Source organism: Tursiops truncatus, chromosome 18 (genome assembly GCF_011762595.2).
Source record: "Tursiops truncatus isolate mTurTru1 chromosome 18, mTurTru1.mat.Y, whole genome shotgun sequence".
In the NCBI taxonomy this organism is placed as follows: Eukaryota; Metazoa; Chordata; class Mammalia; order Artiodactyla; family Delphinidae; genus Tursiops; species Tursiops truncatus.
The window spans coordinates 13,016,986-13,036,263 of NC_047051.1; the positions used below are offsets into that span (position 1 = coordinate 13,016,986).

The 19,278-nt window shown below is 33.6% G+C and overlaps 2 protein-coding genes across 6 annotated transcripts in view; one reads left to right on the top strand and one right to left on the bottom strand.

Annotated features, from left to right (window-relative positions):
* Window positions 1-19,278, top strand: part of LOC109550234 (uncharacterized) — a 529,004-nt gene that overhangs the window by 370,747 nt on the left and 138,979 nt on the right. The window lies entirely within an intron of this gene.
* Window positions 16,743-19,278, bottom strand: part of POSTN (periostin) — a 34,242-nt gene continuing 31,706 nt past the window's right edge. For all 5 annotated transcript variants that reach the window (XM_019936733.3, XM_019936731.3, XM_019936729.2 and 2 more), the window contains 2 exons: window positions 19,101-19,142; window positions 16,743-17,545 (listed from right to left, as the gene is read on the bottom strand). In XM_019936733.3, coding sequence (XP_019792292.1) covers window positions 17,508-17,545; window positions 19,101-19,142 — 80 coding nt within the window. In that variant the 3' untranslated portion in view covers window positions 16,743-17,507. The remainder of the gene's footprint in view (window positions 17,546-19,100; window positions 19,143-19,278) is intronic.

Sequence of the window (19,278 nt, forward strand, 5' to 3'; positions counted from 1 at the left end):
CTGTCTTGCTTCCTATAATATAGAATCGTTACTGAATCATTTCAATAAAAAAATAAAAGCTTTTCCTTAAGAAATCACTTCCCTTGACTCCTCAACCCTCTCCAAGTACTGCCTCATTTTCTGTTCCCTCCAAAGACAAATTTTTCAAAAACGTTGTATATTTCTGCTGCCTTCGTTCTCTTACTTTTCATCTTTTTGTCAATCCATTCTTGGCTTCTGTTCCCAATACTGCCCTTGCCTAGGCCCACAATGATATCTTGTTGGAACATTCAGTGAGCACACTTCTGTCATCCTCTTTCTCATTGTCTTACCATTGATCAATGCATTCATCCACTCCGTTTTTGAAACAACCTTCTTCCCTTGAAACTACGATTTTGGTGTATCTCCCATCTCTGTTGCTATTCTGTCTCAGTCTCATTTCCTATCTCCCCCTCTTCCAGCTACTGAATCTCCAGCTACTGAAATTCTTCTTTCTTTTCTCTGACTTGTCTCCTAATCTAATCCATTTTTTAATTTCAAACAACAGCAATGTGACAACACATGTATAATTTGTATCTCCTCTAGTTAGAGTATCTGCTCTGAATTCTAAATTCCTTTGTCCAAGAATCTATTTGTTATATCCACTTGTATGTTTATAGAGGTCCCAAGAGTTATCAAGTCGAAAACTGATCTCTTGATCTTTTTTTTTCTCCCAGGCTTTCCTATTTTATTAAAGGGAGGGCACCATCACCCAGCCATTTGCTCAAGCCAGGAACCTGGGGATCATCCTGATGCCTTTCTCTCCTTCCACCTTAAACCCAATCCATTGCCAAGACCTGTCAGTTCTACCTTCAAAATATGTGTTAGAACCATCATCTTCTCTTCGTCTTCATTGCCACTACCTTTGTTCAGGCCACCAGGATTTCTCATCCAAATTGCCTCAGTAGCTTTCTAACTGGTCCCCATTTTTCTTTTATAGTAGATAGTATGCCAGATGTTCCTACCTCTACTTCATCCACAAAAAGCCTTAATGAATCTTTGCACCTACTTTCTGCTTTTATAAACAAATGGTAGTCTTTGTCTTCATAAACAGAAAAATAATACTTGCTCTTATACCTTCCTTTTCGTAAGTTGGAAGAAATGTTCCCTATTTGTCTTTACTTCTGCCTTCATAATCATCACCATACATTCTTTCATACTTGGATGGAGTACCTGTAAATATATTAGAGAATGAAATTAAATAACTAAACGTTAATTTTTATAACTATTTTAGTAGTGATGCATCATAGTAAAAATTTTGTAACATAAGAAGCATAATTTTACAACTAAAGATAATTATTTTTAAGATATTGCCAAAAGTTTTATTTTTGCCTATGCATACATATTTTACTTAAATGGATCCATGCTGTATATTCTTCGTAGTAACCTGTTGTGTAACATATTATTCTATTGTTCTTCTGATCATTCTGCCAGGTCCTTCAAAAAAATGTATCAAGGGCTTCCCTGGTGGCACAGTGGTTGAGAGTCCGCCTGTCGATGCAGGGGACATGGGTTCGTGCCCCGGTCCGGGAAGATCCCACATGCCGCGGAGTAGTGGCTGGGCCCGTGAGCCATGGCCGCTGAGCTTGCGTGTCCGGAGCCTGTGCTCCGCAGTGGGAGAGGCCACAGCAGTGAGAGGCCCGCGTACCACACACACACACACACAAAAAAAGTATCAAATCATTTTCTGCCTGATTATTATTCTAACAGCCATAATTTAACAACTCTCTTGAAGTCTGACATGAATGTTATTTCTCTTATATTACTATACTATATATATTTACATTAGCATCATAAATGAACCTGTAGTAAACATTTTATTAAGTGTGTAGTATGGTTCTCTGATTATTTCCTTTGAATAAATTATTGTAAGCTGAATTACTGGCCAGAGTATTGGCATGTTTCTAATTCAAACTGATCCGTCGGAAAGCTGGACCTATTTATGCTTTTACCACCAGAGTATGAGGGCACCCAGGTGAGCCGTCAGGATAAAGGTGAGGGAAAACAACCAAGTAAAACCACATCTTGCATAGAATGTTAATATAGTTACTATTATAAAATATTTTGTAACTTCTGTAATATGAATACCAAGTTAACAGAAAGTTAACTATTATATTAGGTGTGTGGTGACTACAGTCACAGCTTTCAGTGCTAGTTATTAGGGGGAAATGTCTAAAACTCATGAGAAACAATAGTATCCTACTAAGCAGACACTAACTGGTATAAGTCTAGCTTGTGACTTAATATAGATTTGGTAGTTCCTTGGAAATATGCCTTTGGCCGATAAGTTAAATCTCATGTTTTTGGTGGTGAGTGTTGAAAATAAATTCCAACAAGTATGTTCTAAACTAGGAGAGATCATTTCCTCTTTAAATTATATGATATACTCTATTAAAATATTTTATAACTGGAAGGATAAAAGAAGTTGATAGTGATTTTTTATATCACCAAGGTGTAAATAAAGAACCCCTAGGTATGAAAATAACAGAATAAGGCCTTGACAATTTTTCATAATTAATGTATGTCTTCATATGCTTCTTATATTGAGGGGTGATTTATGTCCTAAAAGATTAAATTTTGCTTTAAAAAATGTAAGAATCATAAATTAGACATGGCTGACATTTCCTTACCTGGATTAAGGAAACCTGTTTAGAAAAAGCAACGAAGGCAGGTACAAGGGACCTCAAGTAAAGAGGCTGTTGGTGCATATGATGGGCGCAACCTCTACAGTAATAGATCGAGCGGGAGTTACAGAAAACTCCAGCACCTTCCATCTCCTGCTTTGAGAGAATTCTGAACTATCATTAATCCTTTGGTACCCCGGAACTCAATTTTACCTAGTCGTATAAGTTAACAGAGCACCATACTATTAAGCTCTCATGTTGCTCAGCCAAACCTCACTCTCTCTGTGAAGCATGGACTCTCCTACGTTACCTTGCCCGTTCTCTGCTGACTTCAGTACAGAAGTCCCCAGCATGTTACACATTGTTGGACATTGTGGGAGCTTTTTCCTGGGAGAGGTCTGGCTCTTTATAAAGTCAAGTGCATTCTTCTTACCACAGTCTCCAGCCCACAGTGACTGGTCCAAAGCGTGAACACGTAAATCATGGCAGATCAGTTGATATCCTTTCCACGCACTGAAATATAAAACCATTCTTTCTTCTGGGGCTTATAGACTAATATTATCACTACCCATGTTCCATACCATGGATACAATCAGAGACAAAAACAAAAACAAAAGCCCAGGAAGAGCTAGAGCTTATTTGCATTGAGTTTCTTGTTCCAGTTCCTAAGGCTCTGGTCTGCAGCTCTTTTGTTGAAACTTGGGAGCTATTTGTTTATGCTTACTAGCATAAACTAATAATTTTATTGTTTGGCTTGACTTATTATGAGTGGTCTTTCCATTGTTTACAAGTTAGTGAATCTTGAATAATATACACATGAAAATAAAAACTAGAAAATTTAGTTGAAAAAGTAACGTGTAATATTCAATTAGATAATGTGAGAGCATAACATTTAAGTTTTTTCCTAGCTTCTATTTGTAGTGATTCATAATATTGAAAGAAATGACGTATTGCGTTAAACTTAGTAGCATTCTGAATTCTGTGTTCATGCATTTGTATGTGCTCTGCGCACGAACTTGACAAGTATTTATTATTATGCTTATGAATAGATAACAAATGCAGTATTTGTAGACTAAAATTCTACAAGTTTAAGAATTGTCAGGAGCTTGTATTTGTGATTGAGTCTGTGTTAGTGAGATATGTTTCATAATGGGGCCGTCATTTTTGTGAAATTCAGTTGTTCATTAACAACACTCTATTAAAAGTCAAATAATCTGTCAAAACCCCAAAATGGTCATTTCAAAGTAGTATTTCTATGTGAAAGTTCGTCTTTCTGAAGGAAAGAAAAAGGCCATCTGGAGTTTCCAGAACTGTGTTCAATCTGACATTGATCATTAGCTTTTTCATTTTATAAACATAAAGAATGAGCAGGAAGATTCAGCAGGAAGCAAGTTCTTGTACATGGGAAGGGCTAGTATACACAGGATCTGAAGGTGGTTGGCTAATATAAAGAGACTATGAAGGAGAACTTAAATAAAACTTGTAAACTCTTAGATGTTTTCTTGTGACTAATAATGACCAACAGATGTGTACAGATGAGCAACAGCTTGAGAAGATTCTGACACCAATTTTTCCCTCCAAATTCCTTGCTTACAGCCTAATTGTCTAGAAATGGCTAAAGATAGAGAGAAATTGGACTAATGCACAACTGGAAACACTGTAACTTTGATTTAGGAGAAATTGTTGAAAAGTATTCAATAAAATTTTGAGCAAATAAATATATTTATTTCAATCATCACTCATTAAATATAACCTATGTGAAACACACCTAATTAGGAGCCACAGGGATGTCAAAATGAAAAAAAGTAGCACTGTCTCTAAAACCTGAGGTTTTATAGGAAAGATAGCACAAATATATAGCTTTATGTTTGCTGAATGAATTAATGCAGGAGAGATACAGTACGAGGTCGGCTATAACATGTGACAAAAGAGGGTTCCACTGAAGCCCTATGTGAAATCAGAACAGAAATGGATGGTTTGCTGGGCACATCAAGAGGGGTGCCATGGACAATATGGGACTCAAGCTGAGCCTTCAACATGAGGGGGAATGAAATGTGGTAAATATTTAGGAGTACTTCAATCAGTTGGTATACCCAGTGTTTGTCAAGTTTAGTGTGAGGTTTGGTTAATTTGAAGGGCATTGTGTATGCCTGATTAAAAGTTTAGACTTCCAGAGTTAAGTGAAAGTGCAAAGTTGCTAAGCAATGGAGTGACACCATCAGAGTTGAGTTTTAGGAATAAAAATAAGTTAGTTAATTTTTTAAACATGAGGTAAGACAAGAAACACTAGCAGTACATTGCCCAGTTGAGAAACTATTGCTATAGTCCAGAAAATAAATCATAAGCCTCCAAAGGATAGTAATGGGATTCAAGACCAGATTCAGGGAAAACTGAGAAAAGAGATTCAGTCTATCATATCATTAAGAGCTCAGACTATAAAGCCATACTGCATAGATTCAAATTTGATTTCTGCTCCTTGCTAATCTGGGCAAATTATTTAAACTCTCTGTGATCCAATTTCCTCTTCTCTAAAATAGAGATAAAAATTATACCTACCTTATAGAATTGTCAGGAGGATTCATACAAAGTTCTTAACAGGTTCTGTCATATGATAGGTGCCAAATAGGTGTTATTTATTTTAAAAATAATTCTTATTATTGTATAACTTTTGGGTTCTACTAGAAATGTCAGATTGTCTGGGTGGTGGTTGCTTATAAGTGTGAAATGGAAAGTCATAGAAAAGCTGTTTCCCAGAGTGAGTTCATTAAGAAAAAATATATACTAAGTATAACCAAGTGACGAACAAGAAAAATGGAAACATTTATTAGAACAAAGGCACAGGATGATGACATAGCAGTGGAAGAGGCAGTAAGTATATGACCAAAGAGGCTAGAAGAATGAAACAAAGGATTTGTGCAGTGCAGATGATGTAGGGCATTTTGGGAAACCAAGTCCAAGAATTAGAGATAGGTATTGAATTTCCCCTTTTTGATGTTCATCTCTTGTGCAAGGGCATGTCTACCTTCTTTAAGGTCTGCACAGGCTCCTAGTTGAAAATACATGTCCAATTAAGGAGATGACACTTCGTTATTACTCCTAATTTTTGCTTTTTTGTAATTGTATCATCTATGCCAGCCCTTCTGTAAGGCAATGGGAGTATACATGTGACCCAAACATAGATCACTTTCATGATAAGGAGATGTGAGTGTTTTATGTAACGCAAGCTCTGGGATGTGTAAGAGAAGTAAGAGCATGAAAATATGATGTATGGTATGTGTAGTGTAGGCAGAAGAGGTGAAGAGAAGCAAAAGAAAAGCCTTGTGTTAAAATGAAGAAATTATTAGAGGGATATGCAAAGAGAAGACATTTTAGATCTAACAGATGGAAAAAAAAAGGTGGAGAGGAAAAGCAAGAAAAACTGAAATCATTGCAGACTGGAATCAATGATGAATAAATGAGGCAGTGAGGAGGTCCATAGAAGTCTGAAAAAAATGTTGAGCCTCTGGTATGTGTAAGGATTTACATGTTCCTTACCATTTACATACAAATCCCATTAGCCATGTCTTTTCAATAGTACATGTGCAAATATCCATTTAAAAAAGTTTTCTGATTATAAATATCAGTGATAGAAAGTGTATACCATACAGAAAATGATGAAAGGATTATAAAATACCTGTAAAACTACCTTGTTGATATTTTGAGTAATATTCTTCCAAAATTTTTGCAGTTATTATAAATAGACTTATTCACAAATTCAGTATTGAAGCTTAGTATGTGAAAAGCCCAGTTGTAGACATTAGGGATATAGCTGTGAACAAAACAGATAAAGATCCCTACCCTCACAGAGTTTATGTGAGGGGAGGGGAATACATAATAAACATCAAATATAATCAATAAATCAATAAAGTTTTTAGCATGCTTGAGGGTGATAAATACTATGGGATAAAAAAAATACATAGGGTAAAAGAGATTTTAAGTGCCAGGATCGGATCAGTCTGCAACTTTAGATAGGGTAGTTAGGGTAGATCTCATTGAGAAGGAGACATTTGAGCAAATTCTTGAAGATGAGCAATATTTTATATATTGTAAATTATTATACTGTATATATATTATACTGTATAAATAGGTTTATATGATACAATTTCCTTTTAAAATTTTGTACAGTATAAAGTTTTCTGTCTTTAAACACATTTAAAAAGCTGTCGTAATCTAATCTGAACATTCAGGTTATTTAAAAAATGTTTTTTGTGGTTATATACGATGTTAATGTTGGGGGAAATGGGTGAAGGGTAAACAGAAACTCTCTGAATTATCTTTGCAACTTTTCCCTAAATCTAATATTATTTAAATAATAAGTTCATTAGAAATATTTTTGTTATTGTAAGAAATATGAAGACATTCACACCCAGAAATCTTCATACTTAAATACCAGTGTAGTCTTAGGAATTATTAGATCAGTGTTGATATAATTTCAAGCTGTTGATATAATTTTCAAAAAGAATATGCCAGCAATTCTCCCATGTACTTCCATTTTCATCAAAATTTAGTATTATTTTTAGATTGCCCAAATTTAGTATTACGTTTTGAATATTGGCTCTTTGGAGATGGTTGTATTGTGGTTTTTATTTTTGGCAGAATAGGACTGAGTAAACACTGAGTTAGTTTCCTGCTGCCACAGAGACTTGTGAGCATGGATATAGAACCTTGTTCCCAAGGAGGGCGCATGGGCCAAATGGCCAGGACGAGGTGGGAATGTGTACACCTTGGGTATACTGATGAGCACTGAACAGCAAACAGATCCAACTACATCTAAATAGGAGTTGTCTCCAATTTCCATGTGTATACAGGCAGTCCAGTACCTTTCTTTATACCTTGAGATTACTGTACTGCAAATGCCAACTGGAACTAGAGACTATGCTGGATATCTTAAGAAGTAAGTGGAAGAAAAGCATATGCATTCAAATCTATATGTCTTGAGAATATTTACAGTTGACCAAAGATTAAGTTTTCTGCCAATCATAATGAATGTGACTAGAAATAGAGACTAAGTGATCAATAAGACAAATAAATTCTATTTCTTAGACACCTGAATTGAAGGCTTTAAAACCTCTTATAAACAGTAGCACCTTTAGAAATGATGTTTCAAATTGGGCTATAGTTCTACAGATGCAGTTACCTGAGGAAGACTGTTCTCTCAGCCCCCATCACTGGCATATCCAGTGTTTGATAATAGTTTCCAAAAAGAAATGAATGATCATTTCTTATGTCTTACTGATTATATGCAAATTGTGTAGAATTAATGTTACTTTAATTAATACATTGGCATTCCTTTCCTAGTGCTGAAAGCATGTGAGAATTCTAAATTACTAGAAATGGATACAAAGTTATCAACTAATAAGCAAATCTCTTCAAAGCAGGGATTACATTTGTGTTAAAGGGACTAATTTCTACAAATTATTTAGTTCCAACCAGGTGGAAAATTATGAATTAAGTATGTGATTTGTGTTTAGTGTAAAATTACAGAAATATTTCCTAACTTGGAGTCTATTCCAAAGGTTGGCATTTTTCTTTCTGTAAAAGACCAGGTAGTAAGTACTTTAGGTTTGTGGTCTATCTGTCTCTGTTGCAATTCTTCAACTCAGTCCTAATAGTGTGAAGGAAGCCACAGACAGTATATAAATGAATATACATGTCTGTGTTCCAATAAAACTTTATTTACAAAAACAGGTAGTGGGCTGGTTGTGTCCATAGTTCGCTTATCCTTTGGCTTACACTCAAACTAGATTAAGCTATTTTGGGTTTGGTAGAACTCATAATTACTGCCAAGATTATATGACTTTTGTATTTAAGGGAATGCAGTGGGTTAAGTGTCCTATTTCTCTGACCTATGCAAAGGCATGGCTGTAAACAGGAAGATAATAAAGGACTGTGGAAATTACCTAAATAATTCATGCATAAAAGTATTTCTCATCAAAGACTACTGTAGCATAAACTATGTTAATTTTTACTTCAGTCTTTTCCTACTCTTTGCATTAATTTTTCCAATATAGTTCCTATGTTTGGCAATAAAACTGCTTAGGCAAAACTGTCATAGTAAAACAAGACCTAGGGATTTTATTTTCTTTATATGCTCATTTTCCTGAAGATGTAATTACATTGGGGCTAAGAAGATAGTGAATACCAGAGAGTAGCTTTGGGTCTGCAGAGATAACAATGTAGTAGTTAGGTATGGTTGCAGCAGGTTCTTTGCTGTCTTTGATGGTTGCATTTGTGGACCCAATCCATCTAAAGTGTGTGAGAGATGATCATTTTATTGTAGTAAAAGAGAAGCAAACAGAAATTGTGGCACAAATATTTGAAACTCAGGTATTGGTGATATATAATGAACTTAAGAAAAAATTTAATTGAGCTCTTCTAGAACAGGAAAATTAATGATTTCAATTTTTTTTTAACTAAATGGTATATTGTTCTGCCATATTAAGAAAAAAATCCAGGTTGATTTTTATAATAGAGCCTTAACCTAATAAATAGTTTCTAAAGTTTAACAAAATTAAGTTGGGATTAATTTTCAGGAATAATTCATTCAGGAGGGACTTATTAAAATTCCTTCAACTGAGCTGGATCCTTAATCTACACATTGTTTACTGACCCTGTTTCTGTCCAGTTTTTTTTTTTAATTCTCATGGATTATTTCTTATATTTTCAAGCTAACTGTTCTTACCAACCCCTTGAAGACTGTAATTATGGAATTTTTTGATTTATCTTTCATGAAGTTCCATAATTACCTTTTATGTTTCAGATTTTTTTCTGTATTTCCACAACTTTTTGTGAGACCTCATTAAAGTTTAAGAAATTCATTAGTTAATGACTTTATTGCTAAAAATGAAAGTCATCCAACAGCCTTATTGACATATGGTCTAAGTTTTCCAATTGTTGTTTTTAGAACCTAGGTTGGCTAGAAAATTACTACTCTTTTCTCATCATATTGCATAGAAATCTCATCAACGAATATTTAATGTTTGTAAGACATTACAGACATTAATGTTTGTAAGATGTTTTGTAAGACGTTTCAGAGACTCTCAGAAGTGAAGACAATGAGGCTATTTTCAATTAACATAAATAAGTGCTTAAAACTTTAAGAAATGTTATTTTCAGAGTTTATAGATAAAAAGAAAGAACTGTTCAGATGAATATAAAAAGAAATCTCAAAAAATAAAATTCAATTACCATTTTCCTTTAGACAATTTCTTTTTTTTTTATTGTCTCTCTAGCATTTTTTTAACATCTTTATTGGAGTATAATTGCTTTACAATGTTGTGTTAGTTGCTGCTGTATAACAAAGTGAATCAGCTATATATATATACATACATCCCCATATCTCCTCCATCTTGCATCTCCCTCCCACCCTCCCTATCTCACCCCTCTAGGTAGACATAGACAATTTCTTATTGGTGTATATGTGAGTGCATGTGCACGTTGAATAGCAATGTTAGTAGCTGTAAGATATTTCATCTTGAATTCTTTTTCTGTTACTTATGATAGATCTGTGTGCATCCCATCAACATGTTTCCATCTGGCTCTTCTTATGATTAACATTTTCCAGTTGGCTGCTCCTATTTAGAGTTGCAGTTTATGATTATGAAATGGAATTAATATAACTAAATTAAATTAGAGAAGATCTTGCACTTGCAGGAAAAATGGAATAACATGAACCAGATTTACTCTCCTGACTAAAACAATTTAAAAAAAAAAACAACAGAGAAAAATTTCCAAAGAATGTTCTAGAATGGTGCCTGGGCATCAGGCAACGAATGACAGTGATGCCTAAGAGTCAGGAAACAGGTGAAGTGAGCTCTATGATTGTCCCAGTGTTATGTTCTGAAAGACTTGTCAGGTTGAAGTACAGGAAGGGAGAATCCAGGTGGAGCCTGGCTGACTCATGGAAGTGATGAGATAGAGCTGAGTGTAAAGGGAGACTAAGAAGGCTAGAGTTCACAGGACAGAGGACCAGAGTAAAGAGAGCTGCACAGAGAGAGAACTTTAAAGATATGCAGAGGGCTTCCATGAGTATTCAGCAGGGTAATCATCAGCACATGATTAGAAATATTAGAAAATTATTAGAAATAATTTATTAATTAGTAATCACATTAATATTAGAAAACTAATAGAGAACAGAGGAAAAAAACCTCTGAAAAGATTAGAGGAAGCAGTACCTCACATTCACACAAGGCCTAGAATAACACCTGTTCCCACCAGTCAGATTGGAAAGCCTCATAATTCACTGGGCATTGGGAAAAGTACTCAGAAGGACCATGCCTAAATAGCAGGGAATAATTAGCCTCAGACTATACAGATTGGGCACTGCCTAACAAATCTTAGGGGCAAGACCCGAATGGACTAAACTGTTTCCAAGAAACTTAACTACATCCTAGAACAATATTCAAGAATATTTGTAGGAATGCAAAATATCTAGCATCCAACAAGAAAAATTTACAGTGTCCGGGAACCAATCAAAGTTTACTAACATGCAAAGTTATATATGGGGAATAATGAGGACAAAATTCAATCAGTTAACTGACTCAGAGTTGGCACATTGTTAGAATAGCAGAGAACTTTGAAATAGTTACCATAATTATATTCCATATGTTCAAAAAGTTATGGAGAGACATGCAAAATATAAAAAAAAAGCCAAATTGAATTTCTAGAGATGAAAACTATAATGTCTGAAATGAAAAATTCAGGGAATGGATTCAGGGTCAAGTTACACATTGCAGAAGAAAGGACTAGTGAACATGAAGACATAAAATTAGAAACTCTCTAAAATAAAAACGCACAGAGAAAAAAAAATTAAAAAAAAGAAAAAAGGGTAACAGTGAGCTATACAACAACTTAAAAGTAGTCTAATATATGTAGTTAGAATCCCAGAAAGGAGGGGACAGAACAAATCATTGATAACTGAAGAAAATAAAATTTGATAAAAATCCTAAAATCACAGATCTAAGAAACTGAATACATCCTAGGAACAAAAACGTAAAATAAACCACCCCAATCCACATAATAATCAAAAAGCAAAAAGCACATATTAAATACAGAGCAAATAAGAATGAGACAAGCAAGAAAATAGTGAAGTAACATCTTTAAAGCATTATAAATTTAAAAAAGGCAATCTGGAATTGCATATCCTGCAAAAATATTTTTCAAAAACAGAGACAAAATAATGATTTTTTTAGACAGAAAAATTCAATTTATCGCCAGCAGATCTGCACTAAAAGAAATGTTAGGAAGGGGAAAATGATACCAGATGGAAATATAGATCTATACAAAGGAACAAAGAACATGAGAAATCATCACTACACATGTAAATAGATACTTTTCTTATTATTTCAATATCTTAAAAAGATAATGGAACTTTTAAACATATTTAGAAAGAAAATTAGAAAGTACTTTGAATTTAATTTAATTTTTAAAACATGTGAAATGTTGTGAGAGACCACTAAGCAATACTTAGTGGGGGAATTTATAATACTAAAGTATGGTATTAGAAAAGTGAAAGTTTTTAAGTCAATGACTTCAGCTTCTACCTTAAGAAATTAGAAAATCAAGATCAAATTAAAACCAGATAAAGCAGAAGAAAGACAATAATAAAGATAAGAGTGGAAAATAGTGAAATAGAAGATAGGAACACAATACAGACAAACATACGAAATCAAAAGCTTATTTGAGTAAATCAATAAAATTGATTGATGGCTAGCTAGACTGGTTAGGAGAAAAAGAGGGAAGACGCAAATTTCCAGAACTGGGCATAAATGAGGTGACATCACTAAAGATATTTAAAGGATAATAATGGAATATTTTGACCAACATTGTGCCAATCAATTTCAAAATGGTGTAAAATGGACAAGTTCCGTGAAAGACACAAACTACCAAATCTCATTCAAGAAAAAATAGATAATCTGAATAGCCTTATACTTATTAAAGAAATTGGATATTTAGTTGTTTCTTTAAAGAAAACTGCAAGCCTTGATTCTATCAATTCTATCAAACATTTAAGGAGGAAAATATTATCAATTCTATACAAAACACTTTCTAAAAGCTGAACAAAATTCTTCCCAACTCATCTTGTGAGGTCTACATTACCATGATACCAAACTCAGGCAAAGAGATTACAATAAAAGAAAATTATAGACCAATATCTCTCATGAACATACATGTGAAAACTGTTAAAGCTTTCATAAATTGAATATATCATGACCAAGTAGAATTCATCCCAGAATGAAAGAGATGAATGGAATGAAGGATTTACATCCAAAACATTCAAAATTAATTCCATTCAATTCACCATATTGTCAAACTGAAAAAAGTCAAAAACAAAAACCCACATGATCATCCCAATAGATGCAGAAAAATCATTTGGTAAAATTCAACATTCATTCCTGATAAAAATTCTCAGCAAACTTGAAATAGAAGTCACTTTCTTCAACCTGATAATGGAGAACTATGAAAAAGTAGTGATGCTAACATGAAACTAAACATCATACTTAAGGCTAAAAGAATGAATGAATGTTTTCCCTCTAAGATCATGAAGCAAAAAAATGCCCACTCCTGCCATTTCTATTCTAAATTATACTACTATTCAATTTCAACCAATGAAGTAAGGCAAGAAAATATTAACGGTATTAAGATGGCAGAGGAAAAAGTAAAATTGTCTTTATTTGAAGACAACATGTTTGTCAATGTAGAAAACATGATGGAATCTACAAAAAGTCACTAGAACTAATAAGGGAGTTTAACAAGTTTGCAAAATACAAGATCAATACACAGAAAATAAACAGTCAGCAATTGAAATAAAAACAATGCCATTTATAATACCATCAAAAATATCAAGTACTTAAGAAAAATCTACAAAAAGATGTGCAAGACTTGTACACTTAAAATAATGAAACATTGGTAAGGTAATTAAGGAATACCTATACAAACAGAGAGATATATTTTGTTCATGGTTTGTGAAGATTTTGATTATCCCCAAATTGATCCATAGATTCAACACAATTTCAAAGTCCAGCAGATATCTCTTTTTTTTGGTTGAAATTGCCAAATTGATTAAAAAATTCATCTGGAAATGTAAAAACTTAAAGTAACCAAAACAACTTTGAGAAATATGAGCAAAGTTGGAGTACTAATTCTAACAGATTGATTGATTTATTTCAAACCAGTCATTGTGACTTTTCAATTAAGATAGACAAATAGATTAATGGAAGAGAATAGAAAGAAACAGAAATATATACACAAATATATGGATTTTTGACACAGGTATAAAAGGAAATCAGTAGACAAAGGATAGTCTTTTCAGAAAATGGTGCTGGAATAATTGGCTCTGTATAGAAAAAAAGAAGAACCTCGGTTCATACCTTGTACTATAAACAAAAAGTAATTCAGAACGGATCATATACATCAATGTAAAACCTAATTCTAATAAAAACTTCTAAAAGAAAACAGAAAATTTTTGTGATCTTTGGTTAATAAAAGATTTCTTAGATATGACACCAAAAGGAAAATCCATAAAAGGAAACAAAAGAAAATAGGCTTTGGTATCTTCAAAAACAATGCTAAGAGAATGAAAAGTTAAGTCCCATGCTATAAGAAAATATTTTCACCTTATATAGCTGATAAAGGACTTGTATCCATGATATATAAGGAACTCTCAACTCAATAATAATTTTTTAAAAAACAACTCAAAATTGGCAAATGATTTGAACAGACACTTCACCAAAGAAGATATACAAATGTCAAATAAGCAGATGAAAAACATACATTAGGAAAGTGCAAATTAAAAGCACAATGAGATACCACTACACACCTATTAGAAAACCTAACATTAAAAAGACTGACCATGTCAAGTGTTGGCAAGAGAAACAGGAACTCTCATGCACTTCTGGTGGGAATGCAAAACAATAGAACGCCTTTGGAGTATGATTTGGCAGTTTCCTAAAACTTTAATCCTATTCCTTTCGTCTGGTCCTGCCATTCCACTCCTACATATTAATCCAAGAGAAAGGAAAGCCAGACAAAGAAGAAGCCATGCATACTATGTGATTCAGTTTATAAAAGGTCTAGAAAATGCTGTGTCTATAGTGACAGAAAGTAGATCACTGGTTGCTTGGATACTACGGTCTCAGCAGAAATCTCTATAAAGCGATATTTCTCAAAGTTAGGATGGTGGACCTTGTGCATCAGGATTGACTAGAAGGGCTTATTTTAAAATTCAGCCTTAAATTTAATGCCACTTATGCAGAGGATGGTTAGAAGAGGAGCTGAAATAAAGTAGTGCAGAGTAAGCACAATTTCAAAAACAGATGTGTTTGCTCTATTCAAGTTTATACTTGCTGGGTAATGGGCATGTTGTAAGCTGATTGATGGCCTGATTTAAGAGTACAGTGCAAAAGAAGTAAGAAAAGTTACGCAAAGTCATTGAGCCTCATGTTTTTCTTATGAAACTGGAGATAATAAGACTCTTGAGAATTTTTAAAGGAATAAATATTGTGTGTAAAACACATACTACTCTGCAGCTTTGATTTGTAGAAAGTGTCCCAGGAAGATTGATATCTATCTACCTATCTATCTATTGATCTATCTACCTACATATTTTAAATTCTTATTTTGAAGTTTTAAATTATTGTTTATTTTCATATGTTTTAACCTTCTTTCTTTTTATTTGTATTTATTTCTATTTTATAAATAATTTCTCTTTAAATTTTATCTTTATATTTGCATATGTCACTTGGCTGTCTTTTCCCAGAGATACATGCTAGATTTTTGTATGTATACTCTCAAATACTGATTTCTTTTCTCCTATGGTACAAAAAAACCCATCAGGGCCTTAAAATTAAAGGTAACAGTCTTTAAAAATATCCCTCGGTTTCATCCCTACTGTCTCTGATGACCATGTTCAAAGTCGAACTTTGCAACACCTGGTTCATTATCAAATACAAACCCTGAAGGGAGCTAACTGAATGAATCCATATACTCTTTGTTCTATTCAATCAACCTGTGATCTTCCAGAGGATTATTAACAACATGCTGTCTGTCTGGAATAGCCATCTGTGTTAATGATGATGTAATATATTCTACCAGCACCACCTTACGTAACCACTTCCTTTGAATCATTTTGGTTAAAACACAGCCACACTCTGTCCAGTTTAGATTGCAGTCCAAAGATTCTCTACATGAGTACTGAGTTGGTAGGACATTTTGTTTCTTGGCAAGGGCTCTAAATGCTAGGCATAAATCTCACCACTGTCCAGACTAGGAAACATTCTGGAAAACCCAGGCTACCCAGACTTCCGCAGTTAGTGACACCATTAGAACTTTATATCTCACTTCCTTACCTCAATTGCTCCTCAAAGAACCAATGCTTTTCAGCTACCTCAAATCTTTTCAGATCATTTAGTATTACTCTAGGGCTGAGCCTCTGATCCAAGAGGTATCTTTAGTTTGGTCTTCCTCAGTTTTATAGTCTCTCAATGACCAACTTTCAATGCATGTTATAATTTATCACACTATCACAAGTCAGTTTCTCAGCAGTATTCTATTCCTACTCTATTCCTACTCTATTCCTACTCCTATTCTATTCTACTCTCAGCAGGGTTCTATTCCCTGTCTGCTCTTATCTCTAGTCCAAGATAAGGATGACATTTATTGAGATCTGAGTAGATCAAACTGATCTCTTTATCATTCTCAGCAAACCAATATTTTTCTGCCCCTCCTTTTTCATGTAGTAGACTCTTATGTTACTTCAAGTCTCTGTTAAGGGCATCTCTTTGGCTCCTTCTATGTTAGCCTAAGCCTAGGAATAATTAACTGAGGTATTTGTGCTCCTGTAGTGCTGTTTATTCTTCTATTATAGCCCATGGTACATTGTGGATTATTGATTTGTCTTTTTACCCTTTGAGGACAGTAGTTGTCTAATTCTTCTTTTGAATCCTCATAACTTAGCACAGTTCCAGGGTTATATTATGTACTCAGTTGATGTTTAATTATTGCTTCATTGTATAATGATTATTTATATATCATAATAGTTTTAAAAATTTGAAAAACACTAAATTCATTCAATTTCCTTTAATGAGTATTTGTTATATATAAAAAAAGAGGTATAAAGTCCTGTTCCCAAGTCCAAACCTCTTATTAACTTAAACCTTGAGTTTTTTGAATTACCCACTTTGAAGTAATTCTTTTTATACCTGAAAAATGGATTTATTGAAATGTTTGAGATAAAAATATGTATTGCAAGAAGCATAAGACAAACATTTCAAGAGTACAAAATTAGTTGTAGAAATAACATAATTTTCTGGTAAACCCACATTGTATTACAAATGTGCAAACCTTTTTGATACAAAAGTTTTGGTTTTCTTATTTTTTTTTTTATACTGAGCACCCATTTTTATTTATCCATTTCCCATTGAGAGGTAACTCCTTGCATGCATTTTATCTATCCATTATTCAAGGTTCAATCTTCTCAAGGGGATAACAGCTCACCACTCTGAGATTTGAACTGTAATTAATCCAGTGGCAAGGATTTTCTCTCATGGATTCCAGAGTTAGCCAGAAATTTTAATGTCAAGATGTAAAAGCCTGTAAGGTTGTTACGTTTCCCTCAGATTCTATCCCACAGGAGGCTAAGCCCACAATTTCCCTCCTGTTTCTCATTCAGAAAAACAAAATACTATATTTGCATTCAGAATTGGTCAGTGATTGCTTTTTTGTGCTGGTGGTTCATTTCTTCACGTCAGCATGGCTCTCATATTTTTCCTTTAAGATCAGGTTGTTGATTTAGGGCTTTGTAAACTTTGTTGTCTGGTGTCTGGATTTTCACTGAGGACGATCTTCCCTTGATCGTCTTCTAGATCCTGATTAGGAAGAAGGGAGAGCATATAGATTGTAAATGTGATGAAACTATAGTGTTTAAGAATATGATATTTTATGCATAACTATATCTATAAAAGACCATCATTTCTTATTATAATAAATGTTAGATTGTTTTCTTAATAATATATTCTGGTTATGATGATAAAACCAAGTCCTCTTTTGATCAAAGGTATATGAAAATAATAATTTAAAGCGATGATTTTAGTTCCTTAGAAAATTTGGATGAATTTTCATGTTTAGAAGAAATCTGTGATAAAGCCTTCAGTTAAAAATTATGTGTACAACCTAAATGTCCTGCGTTAGATGAATGGATAAACAAGATGTGGTACATATATACAATGGAATACTACTCAGCCATAAAAAGGAACAAAATTGGGTCATTTGTAGACATGTGGATGGACCTAGAGTCTGTCATACAGAGTGAACTAAGCCCAAAAGAGAAGAACAAATATCGTATATTAATGCATAGATGTGGAATCTAGAAAAATCTTACAGATGAACCTATTTCTAGGGCAGGAATAGAGATGTAGACATAGCGAATGGACATGTGGACATGGGGTGGGGAAGGGGAATGAGGGGCTAATTGGGAGATTGTTTGACATAAATACACTACCATTTGTAAAATAGCTAGTGGGAACCTGCTTTATAGCACAGGGAGCTCACCTTGGTGCTCTGTGATGACCTAGTTGGGTGGATGGGGGGTGGGTGGGAGGGAGGTCCAAGAGGGAGGGGATATAGGTATACATTTAGCTGATTCACTTCATTGTACAGCAGAAACTAACACAACATTGTAAAGCAATTTTACTCCAATAAAAAAAAAATTATGTGTACAATTGAGTCTTTAGTTTCAAATGTCTAGATTGGACTGAGTTAAAATCAGATATGCCTATAATGCATTCATAAGCCTTCAACTTCTTTTGACTATTAGTATATAATTATCTTAGAAATTCCAAATATGTAATTATTTTAAGTTCCACAAGGGAAATCTTTGAGTTTTGAATGCATCAGAATGTAAGGTAACCTATGTGGAAGATTAGAAAATGCACATAAATAAAGTTATAAAGAAAATTATAGTGCATGGGTGATATATACATGTATATAACCTACATATTATATCAAAATTTTGTACATACCTATATTAATCATTTTCTATATGTGTACAGTAGATACAGTTTTGAATTTACTTTTGTCTCAAACTGTAGCCTCATTTTAAATAATAGTTTCACAGAGTTCAGGTCTACCTGCTACCCATTTTTGTTCAACTCTGGTATTCAAGGGTTTCTTTTCAAATTAATTCTACTTGAGTCTACCTCAGTGGTTCAGTATGTCTAGCACTTTACATGAGTATAATTGCCTTTCTTTTAACATTTGTTTTTCTTATATTCTATTAATAGTGAAAGATTTATTTTCTGATTCATATCATCAAAATACTTGGCTCAAAATAAAATATATTAGAATACTCTCCTTTTCTTTGGTTTGTCTTAATATAACAAAAGGTTTGTCATATATGCAAATTACCATAGTCAATATATTTACCTTGAATTCTTTTGTTGGCTTGTATCTTCCTCACAGGTGTGTCTGAAATTAAATAGCTTTAGTTAAAAATACTTTGAAATTATGACTAATATGAGACAGGAAACCATAGTTGATCAGAAGAGTATAAAGTTTTAAATAAACATCATGTAAACATGTAGATTTCTTTTGGAGTAGTGAG